Source organism: Chrysemys picta, chromosome 1, assembly GCF_011386835.1.
Source record: "Chrysemys picta bellii isolate R12L10 chromosome 1, ASM1138683v2, whole genome shotgun sequence".
In the NCBI taxonomy this organism is placed as follows: domain Eukaryota; kingdom Metazoa; phylum Chordata; order Testudines; family Emydidae; genus Chrysemys; species Chrysemys picta.
The window spans coordinates 332553763-332566177 of NC_088791.1; the positions used below are offsets into that span (position 1 = coordinate 332553763).

At 43.9% G+C, this 12415-nt stretch overlaps 1 protein-coding gene across 8 annotated transcripts in view; it reads right to left on the bottom strand.

Moving 5' to 3' along the window:
* HIKESHI (heat shock protein nuclear import factor hikeshi) overlaps positions 1 to 12415 on the bottom strand; it is a 30517-nt gene extending 18102 nt beyond the window's left edge. For 2 of the 8 annotated variants that reach the window (XM_005287527.5, XM_024107504.3), the window contains exons 1-2: positions 7519 to 7674; positions 5928 to 6165 (exon numbers count right to left, since the gene is read on the bottom strand). In XM_005287527.5, the coding sequence (XP_005287584.2) occupies positions 5928 to 6165; positions 7519 to 7548 (268 nt within the window). In that variant the 5' untranslated portion in view covers positions 7549 to 7674. Of the gene's footprint in view, positions 1 to 5927; positions 6166 to 7304; positions 7428 to 7518; positions 7675 to 12212 lie in introns of those variants that run through there. The other 6 variants (XM_065581693.1, XM_024107505.3, XM_065581694.1 and 3 more) reach the window with 4 other exon arrangements.

The window sequence follows — 12415 nt, forward strand, 5'->3', positions numbered from 1 at the left end:
ACATCTTCTGAAGATTTAAGTGAGAAGACCCAGCATCAGTTCATGGCATGGCAAGGATATTTAAGTACCTAATTCAACGCTAGGGGCACTTAACTCTACTGGGTGCTTATTGTACCAGAACAAACTGGTACCCCAGAGCCTTTGTTACTAAAAACACTTATAAACAGTAGCTTTGATCAGAAAGAGTAAAATTTACATCTCTTACTAAAAAGATCAGCTCCCTGTGTATTTCTATCCTATCTGTTCACTTTTCCCATAAATGTACATTTATTTTCTTTTTACTCCTGTTTGTGTTGCAGAGGCAATAAAGCTTTGGCAATGTGAGGAAGTTTCTAGTCTGGCACTTAAATCACTCCCCACTGCAGAATCCTTATTACTGGTGAAGATGCAGGATCCAAAACGAGCAACAGATTGACTGTCAAATCCCTGGAGGAGTTTACAGTGTTGGTAGCAACCAAAACTTCTATATGAACTGAGCTGATAAAATACAAAGCATCCCTAAGATGACATTGTTTTTACTTTGTTCAGAGTATACCACCATTTTCTCTAACTTTTGAGATCCAATGCATGTGTTACATCAGCAGTGGTCAGAGCAGCATGTTCGATCTTTCACCACCTTTATTAGGCTGCAGGAAAGGGACCTGGAGCAGTGGATGACCCTGCTTTACTTCTGAGACCCAGAGAAGAAGTCTACTCTTTCAGCTCAACTACCCCCTGCTCCAGACTAAACAGCTGCCAGAAGCTCACTCCCATATCCATTGGTTAAGTGGACATATACACATTTAGTACTGCAAATGGACTGCATTTAATATGAAACATTCCCTTCATGTTATTGAAAAGGACTAAGAACCTATCTGTAGGTTTGATAGAGGGATCAAAAGGAAAAAATACAAATGTATCATTAAACAGAGACCTTTGGATTCCCTATTAAAAATTCTGATCTACTCAGGTTACCTTAAAATCCTGTAGGGAGAAACCAGAAATATTCCCCTGATTTGTGTCTTTTGGTAACATGGGGACAAAAATGGATCACAGCAATCTCGGAAAAGCCAGTGACTTGTTACCATGGTCACTGCGTTCATGTTTTTCAAGACATTGCTAGAGCCACTTAGGCCTACAGAAGATAGATAATTTCTTTATTGAGGGACTTCTGATTTGAAGCTAGATATGGTTGCCTTGTTTCCGGCCAAACTGAAGAGAAAAAGATTTAGATTTTATCATTATTACGATGATCGTCAGCATTCATGTCAACTAAACCTCAAAAAAAAAAAAAAGGAACAAAAGAGGGTAAAAATGTAGGAAGTCTAGGTTTATTAAGAGCGATTACATCTATATAACTAAGGTCTTCTCTTTTTTTCCTTTAAGTCCTTCTAATTGACAAAGTAGGATAATTTCTGTAATTAAATCTACCAATAACTTATTTTGATATTGTGGCTTGTGGTCTAGACTTCACAATCACTTTGTAGCAAGAGAGCAGTTAAAGGTTCTGTCAGGACTTCCAAGTCTAACATCACACTTTTATACCTTTCTGAAGTGCTTTTCCTGTCATGATTGGTTTCAAAGTGATTTTTTTTTTTTTTTTTTTTAAGAAACAGAAAAATTCTTTCACCTGCTTGAATTACTGAGGTACAAAAACAGATACTTCCCACAAGACTTTTTACTCATCAATAATACAAACTACTGTACAAAGATTCTCAAATTGTCATGCAACTAATTTAGAGTAGTCTCAATGATAGTAGATTTTCTGGGAAGTTTAGAAATTAGAACATTAAACAATGGAAAAAAATAATGTAATTTGGAGCATACTCAGTAAACATCTAAGATTTTAAGCAGACATTAAAATATAGTTTCTCTGCACAGCCTGAGAGGGCTGCTGCTGGACCTGTCCGCCGGAGAAAGATTGTAAAGTGTCTCATTGAAACACAGCTGCATCATCCAAGAGGTTCAAATTAGAGGTCCATTCCTGCAATCTTTTACTCAGACAAGACTCCCATTGGTTTAATTGGGAACTGTAACCAACTACAGTTGGGACTGCAGGACCAAGTACTAATTTCCTCTCTTCCTATTGCTGTCCCCATTACTCTCTCTGATGTGCTGTTACCCCTTTGACCCACCTTTACAAAAATGTCATCCTGCCCTCGCCTCAGTGAGGTGTGAACTTTAAAGCTGAATTGGAAGGAAAATATTCACATGCACAGGCAGTTTTGCTCTCTCCTTGGAAACTAAAGAGAAATCTTTGTCAATGCAATTTTAGTGTATACACAAAGAGTTAAAAAATGCATTAGTGAAGTTCCCATAATAGTAAAACAATTGCACACACTATATTAATGTATGCATTTAATAATCCAACTAGTCATCATAATTATGTGCAACTTGGACAAGTTAGTTACATTGTGAAAGCTAACATCTATATTCCCTGACTTTATGCTTAAGTGTGATCTTAACATGTGGTAGGTAGGAGATTTTGAATTTGATCTCTCACAGCTGTACTGCTTGGCCTTCAATACATTTAAGTTTTAGCACTCCCATCCACTTGAGTAATTTTTATTTTTTTTTGCTACCCCATGGTCATTAGGCAAGTAAAAACCCAGTCCAAGTCACAACTGAACAAACTTTATAACCAGTTACTGGCATAGTTAACTCTAAACACAAGATGCATTTGCACAACACATGGTTAAAAATGTTTAGTTGCCTTGTTACTGGATTTTGCCTCTGTCAGAGAGCTAGGCTGGCACATGATTGCCTTCCTGTATCCAGTTCAGCATGTGTTTAGGTTTTCTACAGAATGGACAAGACTCCTAAATGTGCCAGTTTGGCCAGTCATCTTTCCTCTCAGCTCCATGTATAGTAGGACATTTCAAAGTGCATAACCAGTCTTCCTGCGACTGGCTCTGCTCTCTGGGTACCTCCCTGAGCACCTTAACTCCTGTTGAGGCAACATAGGACAGCTGTCCAGATTTTCCCAAAGTGCACCAATAGAAACCCAGATAGGCAGACTGGTAACTGCAGGTGCACTAACTCAGTTGTTGAGTAGCAGCCGTGTTAGTCTGTATCCGCAAAAAGAAGAACAGGAGGACTTGTGGCACCTTAGAGACTAACAAATTTATTAGAGCATAAGCTTTCGTGGACTACAGCCCACGGATATATGCATATGCATCCGAAGAAGTGGGCTGTAGTCCACGAAAGCTTATGCTCTAATAAATTTGTTAGTCTCTAAGGTGCCACAAGTCCTCCTGTTCTTCTTTTAACTCAGTTGTGACAGTAAAGCTGCTGTATAAATACAAGCTGAATCGTGTTACTTGTAACTGGTCAGGTGACCATCCTCCAACTGGTTATGGTATGAGTTAGAAATTGTGAGATTAGATGAAGGGTTCTCCTAGCCCTCTTAGTAGGATTTATCCCTCTGCATTTTATACCGTGGATGATGTCATAAATTTTGTATCTTTATGGCACTGAGCACAAGTTATCTTTTGGGGATTGATGTGTTGGGATTCTTGGGGATAGGGTAGGGAAGAGGAAGTAGCGTCAAAGTAAAGTGTGGTTCTACTCTAAGTATGGACTTGTGGGGTAACATTTATCTCAACTACAACAGGTATCTTACCCAGTTTACAAGAAGGAACAGTATAACTGCAAGCCTTGCAAACTCAGCCATAGAGCCCACAGTCAAGGTTTGGTTTTTTGACTGACTTCAACAATAAAGATTCTGCAACTTAAACTTAATTAACAATTTAACTGATGATAGTCAAGAAAACTAAGACTCCAATTTGCTCTATCAGATTTAAGTTGGCTCTGCAACACTAAGAGTAGTAAAAACATATTTTACTCAATAAAGTGAGCAGATATTACTAAATACACACAGAACAGATCTAGCGTCCGACTGCTGGGTCTTGCCCACATGCTTAGGGTCTAACTGATTGCCATATTTGGGGTTGGGAAGGAATTTTCATCCAGATCATATTGGCAGAGACCCTGGGGGGTTTTCACCTTCCTCTGCAGCATAAGGCACGGGTCACTTGCAGGTTTAAACTAGTGTAAATGGTAGATTCTCTGTAACTTGAAGCTTTTAAATCATGATTTGAGGACTTCAGTAACTCAGCCAGAGGTCACAGGTCTATTACAGGAGCGGGTGGGCAAGGTTCTGTGGCCTGCAATGTGCAAGAGGTCAGACTACATAATCATGATGGTCCCCCTCTTACCTCAAAGTGTACAAGTATATGTTTTTCCAATGATTAGTTACCCTCAATGTTACAAATTTACACCTTATTTCCAGTCTGAATTTGTCTAGCTTCAATCTCCAGCCATTGGATCACATTTACCTTTCTCTGCTAGACTGAAGAGCCCATTACCAAATATTTGTTCCCCATGCAGGTACTTCTAGACTGTAATCAAGTCACCCCTTAAACTTCTCTTCATCAAGCTAAATAGATTGAGCTCCTTGAGTCTCTCACTACAAGGCAGGTTTTCTAATCCTTTAATCATTCCGGTGGCTCTTCTCTGAACCTTCTCTAATTTAGCAACATCCTTCTTGAATTGTGGACAGCAGAATTGGACACAGTATTCTAGCAGCAGTCAAACCAGTGCCAAATATAGAGGCCCAATAACCTCTTTACTCCTACTCAAGATTTCCATTCATGCATCCCGGTATCACATTAGTCCATTTGGCCACAGAATCACGCCAGGAGCTTGTGTTAAGCTGATTAACCACCTCCACCCCCAAATCTTTTTCAAAGTGTTTGCTCCCCAGGATAGAGTCCCCTATCCTTTAAGTATGAGGTACATGCTTTGCTCCTCGATTAATACATTTGCATTTAGCTGGATTAAAACAGTTTGCTTAAACTCATCTTACTAAGCACTCTAGAGCTCTCTGTATCAGCTGCCTGTCCTCTTCATTATTTACCACTCACCCAATTTTTGGATCATCTGTAAACTTTATCAGTGACAATTTTGGTTTTCTCACAAATAGTATAAGGATTGCTTCTTGGCCTTGTGGGAGCCCTTTTGAAACACTCCTGCTCAATGATTCCCCATTTACATTTTGAAATCTATCAAGTAGCTAGTTTTTAATCCATTTAAAGCGTGCCATGTTAATTTTCTATGCTTCTAGTTTTCAAAGTTTCCATGTGAAAACTGCCTGCAAACTCTGAAGGGTGAAAAACACAATGCCACAAGCATTCATTTACAATCAGATACTACAACTGCCAGTTTTGATGAACTGTTTAAAATATAGACTGATTCTTGCCTGCATATTTATATCTGCCTCTGGAAATTTCCACTACGTGCATCTGACATCTGTTAGTCTATAAGGTGCCACAGGACTCTTCGTCGCTTTGTTTAGAATATAAGTGCTAGGTCTACTAAGAGCCACTTGAAAAGACACATATATTTGGCTTTTCAAGTAGCATTGCAGCATATAGCATGTCACACAATGGGATCCTGGTTTATGAATAAGAACGTAAAAATGGGCATATTGGTTCAGACCAATGGTCCATCTAGCCCATTATCCTGTCTTCCAACAGTGGACAATGTCAGATCCTTCAAAGAGAAAGAACAGGGTAATTATCGAATGATCCATCCCCCGTCGACTAGTCCAGTCTGGCAGTCAGATGGTTAGGGACACTTGGAGCATGGGGCTACATCCTTGACCATCTTGGCTAACAGCTAGTGATGGACCTATCCCCCATGAATTTAATTCTTTTGTTGAACCCAGTTATAATTTTGGCCTTCACAACATCCCCCAGCAACAAGTTCCACAAGTTGATGGTGCATTGTATGAAGTAGTAACAGGGTTCCTAGGTGCTACATAATACAAATAAAAAAAAATAACACAATATGTTCCAAGATCTTATTACATTTATTCATTAGAGACTAAACATCCACTTCATTGTCTAACTGTTTGCTGTTTAACTGCTATATTTCACTGCTCTTACCAGATTTTAAACCAGAAATTTTGAAGATGGCACTTGGCTTCTCATTGGTGACAAATCCCAGGAGTTGCCATACTGCCATCCCACTCTGGTCAGGAAAGCAGAAGTAGACAGATCCTCCCATGCCCTCTGGAAATGGGATAGTTCCCAGCATAAAGACCACCACATGGTTGATGTTTTCATAGTCAGGCAAGTCAAATACAAACTTATCCTGGGCCACCTGTTGTGCCACTGCTTGCACCTAGAATATAAAACCAAGTTTTAGTTTAGAAATCTTAATTCTGAAACTTGTGAGCCCTCTTTTCAGAAATCCATCTAGTGTTTGAAAGAAGGGGAAGTGAGGCACATGCCAGTCCTAGTTTGTAAACAGAGTGGCAAACACAACCGCATGGGAACTGTGCAATAGGCTGCTAACAAGGATTCACAGTCCTTGTTTTAGCTACAGAGGCTTTAGATCACACCTAGGGCTGGAGTATCAGAGTACCTTAGCCCCCAATGTGAATAGTGGTAAAATATGGTGCAGAAGAAGTCCCCAAGTCTATAAAGTAGTGGCTGTCAACCACATGGCTAGCAGAATCCTAATCACGGAAACCTCTAAGAAATAAGACATGACTTTATACACTTAGTTCAAGGATGGCTGAAGGTCAGGGCACAGAGCCACCCTTGTCTTTATTACTGACTCCATGTACATGACACATCACTGCATACATCTTGATATAGGTAGCTCCTACTCGGAGCAAATGCTTGGCCCTATCTATCGCCTCCCATATGCCCAAAAATCGATATTACCAAACATGGCTGCAGACTGCTGCAACTTGGGGCAATCTACTGGCAAGGTGACATTACCCACCCCTTAGCCAATAAAATTTGGGTGCCACCCTGTATGAGTGGAAGGAAGGCACACTGGGATGGGGTCTGCACAGAACTTGAACATCTGGAGAGGGAGGAAGACACAGTGACACATTTCATTTATATGGGAGCTGCTCCCAAAAAGCAACAATGGGAAATAAAAATCAGAGCCACCCCAGCTGGGAACCTGCCCTCCACAGTATGGCCCTTCCCAAACTTCCTCACAACCAATGCTATCACCAGGCATAGCCCACACCCCAAGAGACATCCCCCTCCCTAAACTTAGCCCCACACACTCCTCAGGATCCTCCCCCAGAAACACCCTCCACAGGTTGAGCCCCCAACTTCCCCACAGGATCCTCCCCCTAACACTCACCCCCACTCAATAGGCTGAGCCCCACCCCCCACCACTCCTCAAGATCCTCCCCCAGAGACACCCCTTACTCCATAGCCTGAGCCCCCCACTCCCGTCCTCTCCCAGAAACACTCCCACCCACAGGACCCTCCCGAGATCGCTCCCCTGAACCCCACCCCCAGCGGCTGGAGCCGCCTCCCTCAGGCGCCCTCCAGGCCAGGCTGCCCCAGAACGGTACGAGGCCTCCCGCACAGCCTCTCCGGCCACCTCCCAAAGGCCCCTCTCCATGAGCCCCTCCCCCACCCTAGTCTCTCCAGAGGCTCCACCCAGCCCGCCAAGGCCCCGCCCCTCCGGAAGCGCCGCCCTGCCAAGCCCCGGGGAACCGCTCACCAGCCTACCCGCCACCAAACAGCCGAACATGGCGGCAGCCACAGAGCCCTACAGCCGCAGAAGCTTCGCGAAACAGCCGACCACTCCGCAGCCTACATAATGCCTGGTCCCCCCGGAAACAGCCCCTGCCTGTGACCCCTGGTTACGGAACTACTTCCGGGGAAGGGGCGGGGCTTCGTCTAGGCTCGTCGAGGCCTACACATCCCAGTATGAACCGCGCTACCGGAGCTGCATCCCGGGACCTGTAGTCCCAGGCTGCGCCGCGGATGGATAGGGAAGTGCATGCTGGGACGTGTAGTCTGTCACCTAACGCCCCCGCTCCGATAGCTGTGGAGCAATGCATGCTGGGATATGTATTGTCAGTCTGGGTCCTACTGGGTTCTAAATTAGAGCGTGCTAGAGACTCTGATTTTATGGGGGTGAGACCGGGTGGTGCATGCTGCATTCTGGATTTGTATCTAGCTGCCAAGAAGGTCCTTCAGAGAAGATTGTAGGTAGCCCTGTCCTAAGGGTTTCTCTACAGTGGATGACTGGTACCCAGGTACCCTGACATACAAGAGCAAAGCACCATACCACATTGTGATCATGTGGGCAGGTTGCAAGGACACAAATTCGCATATTGCATCTATTCATCAAGATGATGCAACAGCTTCTGGGGGCCCTGTACTGCCCTAAACGTGTTTCAGAAGCCATTAAATTTGCACAGGCTTCGCTAGCAAGAGCCACATGGAATAACAAATACACATGCAAACTAGAGCATGTGAAGCACAGTTCTCCAGCACTTTATCTTCATCTCTTGCAATTCCTTCAACATGCTCTCTCCTGGCGCCTAAAACTAGTATTTGTGAAGGCACAAGAAGCAGCTATAAATAAGCCATAAAATGACTTGCCTGTCGTGTGACTTTGCTTATTTTCTCCACTTGAGGATGTGAGCTAAGTCTCTCTCAAGTGGGGCTGGACCTATCATCCCTTAAAGAGCCAATGACCTTATAACAGGTAGTATCCCCATTTTACAGAATCATAAATAAGACTAGAAGGGGCTATAGTAGTGCTCTAAACTGACCTCCTGTATAACACAGGCCACAGGACTTCCCTGAATTAATTCCTGTTTGAACTAAAGCATCTTAGAAAAACATCCACTCTTGATTTAAAAATTGCCAGAGATGGAGAATACACCATGACCCTTTGTAAATTGTTCCAATGGTTAATTACCCTCACTGTTAAAAATCTGCAAGTCCAGAATTTCTCTAGCTTCAACTTCCAGCCATTTAATCTTATTCTACATTTGTCTGCTGGATTGAACAACCCATTATCAATTTTTTTTGCTCACTATGGTAATTATAGACCAGTGGTTCTCCAACTTTTGTGCTGGTAACCCCTTCCATATAGCAAGCCTCTGAGTGTGATCCCCCTTAAATATATAAAAAGGTGTTTTTAATTTTGAACACTATTATAAATACTGGAGGCAAAGCAGAGTTTGGGGTGGATGCTAACAACTGATGACGCTCATGTAATAACCTCGCAAGCCCCTGAGGCATTGCAACCCCCAGTTTGAGAGAACGCCTGTTATAGACTTATCAAATCACCCCATAACCTTCACTTTGTTATCCTCAGAGAGGAGTGGAAGCACAGATATTAAGATCAAAATTGTCCACTAATTTAGGGTGCCCCTTACAAGAGGCCTAGGACCTGATTTTTCAGAGTACCATCTCACCGGGCTCTTTATCCCATCTGTTCTACTCCTTTCCCGCCCCACAGTCCAGCTCTTGTTTCTTCTGCTTGAGCTAGGCAGCTTCTTCCTCTTCAGTGCTTGGATGCCAAAAAGGGAGGGGGGTGTTATTGAGAGCACAGGAGACAGGTTCCATGCTCTTAGCTGGTGCCCAGCCCGGACCACTAATTATAGGGAAAGTTCATCTTCACCCCTGTAACCCTTGGCTAGAATATGTTCAGTGGGGATAGCATATGTGTACTTTGGGCAGCATTACCAGCTGCAAGTGTTGGCTGGACAGAATCTTTGGAGATTATAGCTATGGCCCTACCAAATTTACAGCTGTGAAAAACACATCCTGGACCGACTGTGAATGTGGTCTTTTTTATACTTTTACCTTATACTATACTCTTTTATACTGTAGGGTAAACATAGATACAAGTACACAGTGTTTCTCGGACTGGAGGACTCAAGCCTATTGAAAAGGGGTCACAGTATTGCCACTCTTACTTCTGTGCTGCCTTCAGAGCAGGGTGGCTGGAGAGCGGCAGCTGGTGGGAATGGCTGGGAATTCAGCTCTGAATCCTGCACTGCTCCTGGTAGCAGTGCTGCCTTCATAGCTCAGCAGCCATTGTGCTCCAGCTACCTAGTTTTGAAGTCAGCACTGAAGTAATGGTGGCAATACTATAACTCCCCCCTCCCCACACAAACACACAGACGCAAGCTTTGCAACCCCCTTTTGGGTAGGACCACAGTTTGAGAAATGCTGACTTAAGGGCTTTATATGTTTGTATTTTGCAATTTTTCAATAAATATTCATGCTTTGTTACAATTCTGAAATTTTAGATTTAAATATCTACAATTGTGAAATTCAAGATTTTTTTAAAATACTAACTATGACATTTATGAAAATGGACTGTGAATTTGGTAGGGCCTAATTATAGCTAGTGAAATCTAAGAAGCTTATGGTGAGCAAGTATGAACTGAGATTTTTCAAAGGCTTGCAAATTGGGGCAGATTTGGGGGGCGGAGGGGGGATAACAAGAGGCACTTCCCTGACACACATTTCAAGTTCCTGCTCCAAAGCACAGGGGCTAGAGACGTTCAAAAAGCCACTAGAATTTAACATGGACAAAACATGTATTTCCATAGCCTCATTCTTGGAAATGGCTGAACGGTTTTGACTGAAATTGAAAAAAGAAAAACTCACCCTGGGGAAAGCATCCGACATGGAAAATTTCATCCCAAACAGTATAAGTCCAAGCAACTGAAAAGTCTTATAATGGGAAGAGTTGGGCTACCTTAATTGTAGGCGCTTCTACTGACCATACTTATAATTAAGGCTACAGAATCCAGCGGGGGGGCTGGAGCTGTCAGCTACAGGAACCCTGCAGCTGCCAGCCCGGGAGCTCTAGGCTGTAGCGGGCCCCCCACACACACACACACAGCTTCCAGCCCCCGCAGGCAGTAGGGAGCCTGCCAGGTGCCTGCCCGGAGCTCCAAGCCGCCAGAGCTGAGCCACAGCAGGAGCCCATGTAGGTCCAAGATGCCACAGGTGGTCCCCTGAGCTCCCAGTCATTGCGGGCAGCAAGTGGCCCCCAGAGCTCCCAGCCACACCGGCAGGAGGACCCCAGTGCGCCGAGAGTAAACAAGGAGACCAAGTGTGGCCAACCTATAAGTGGGTGCACAAAGTGTGGGTGCAGTGGAGCAAAGGCTACAAGAACTTTCACAACTTACAGCCGCTTCGAATGGGGTACATTTGTAAAACTTGCAGTCTCCTGAAACAACTTCCTCCTTGGCCCACAAACCATCCTATGAGCGGCAGAGAAAGGTAGGGAGGAAGAGGGGCCATGACCCTACCTATCCCACTTCCAGCAAACCCAGAGACAAGATGAGAGACAGTGAATTATGCACTTTGGCAAAGAGATGAACACTGAATTAAAGGTGGCTTGAAAAGGGTAGGGAAAGAGAGGGAAGAACATAATTATGCTCTTATAAAAGCAGCCTGAGAGGAGGATTTTGAAAGCACTGTGCTTTATACCTTATTAGATACAAGAGGAAGATGAAGCCATGTGTGTTGGTGGGGGAGAGAGTGTTTTGTTTTTTGCTAGCAGACTCAATGAGAGTGGGAGCTCTCAATGTACCGTAGTGGTTTAACCTTTCATGGAGCTCTTCTCTCAAGTATTTGTTAAGTTTGTTATAAATCTTAGAAAGTTTGACTAAAAATCTCTTCCCCTTTGAATGGTTTGAACCCCTTTATAACTGGGGATTTGCCCTACTGTGCAGCCAAGGGTTCCACTGCAGTGGCTAATAAGGCTGGGGATAGGGCCACCCTTGCTGTTTCAGGGTTTTTGCCAAGATTTTCCTGGCTTGTGCCATCGTTCTGTGACTTTTCACAGCATTAACCATGACATCTCACGGTGACAGTAACATATATAAAGCAGAGAAGATGAAGGATTATTTCCTTAGATCTGTCTAATCCCCTCCCTCACTTTGAGCTGAAACGCATAGTGCAAGAGGGATGAATCGACTAGTTTGCTGGGCATGTCAAAAATTAAAAGCAGCAAAATACAGTACAAAACAGTCAGATGGTCTAGAACAGGGGTTCTCAAACTTCATTGCATCGTGACTCCTTTCTGATAACAAAAATTACTATGTGACCCCAGGAGGGGGGACAGAAGCCTGAGCCTAACCAAGCAAGGGGGGCTAAAGCCCGAGCTCCACCACCCCGGGTGGGCAAGCCAGACAAAGCTGAAGCCCAAGGGCTTCAGCCCTGGCCGGGGGGCCTGTAACCTGAGCCCTGCCACCCAGGACTGAAAATCTTGGGCTTCAGCCCTGGGCGATGGGGCTTGGGCTTTGACCCCAGGCCCCAGCAAGTCTAACACTAGCCCTGGCGACCCCATTAAAATGGGGTCCCAACCCACAGTTTGAGAACCGCTGGTCTAGAACCCAGGCAACTTCAGTAGAGATGCTCAGGCAGACTTACGTGGGAAGTATAGTTTCTCCAATTCCAGCGACGCTTTATGTCCAAACAAGTAGTATTTTTTAAAACTCAGAATCTCACGTACTGAACACTTACGAGCTGCCTTTCAGCTTTAGTTCTATTCTTCCTGAGAGCCTGCAGATATTAGAAGACATCACTAAGCAAATTCTAACATGAGTGTTGGTCATATTACTCCCTAACTGGAC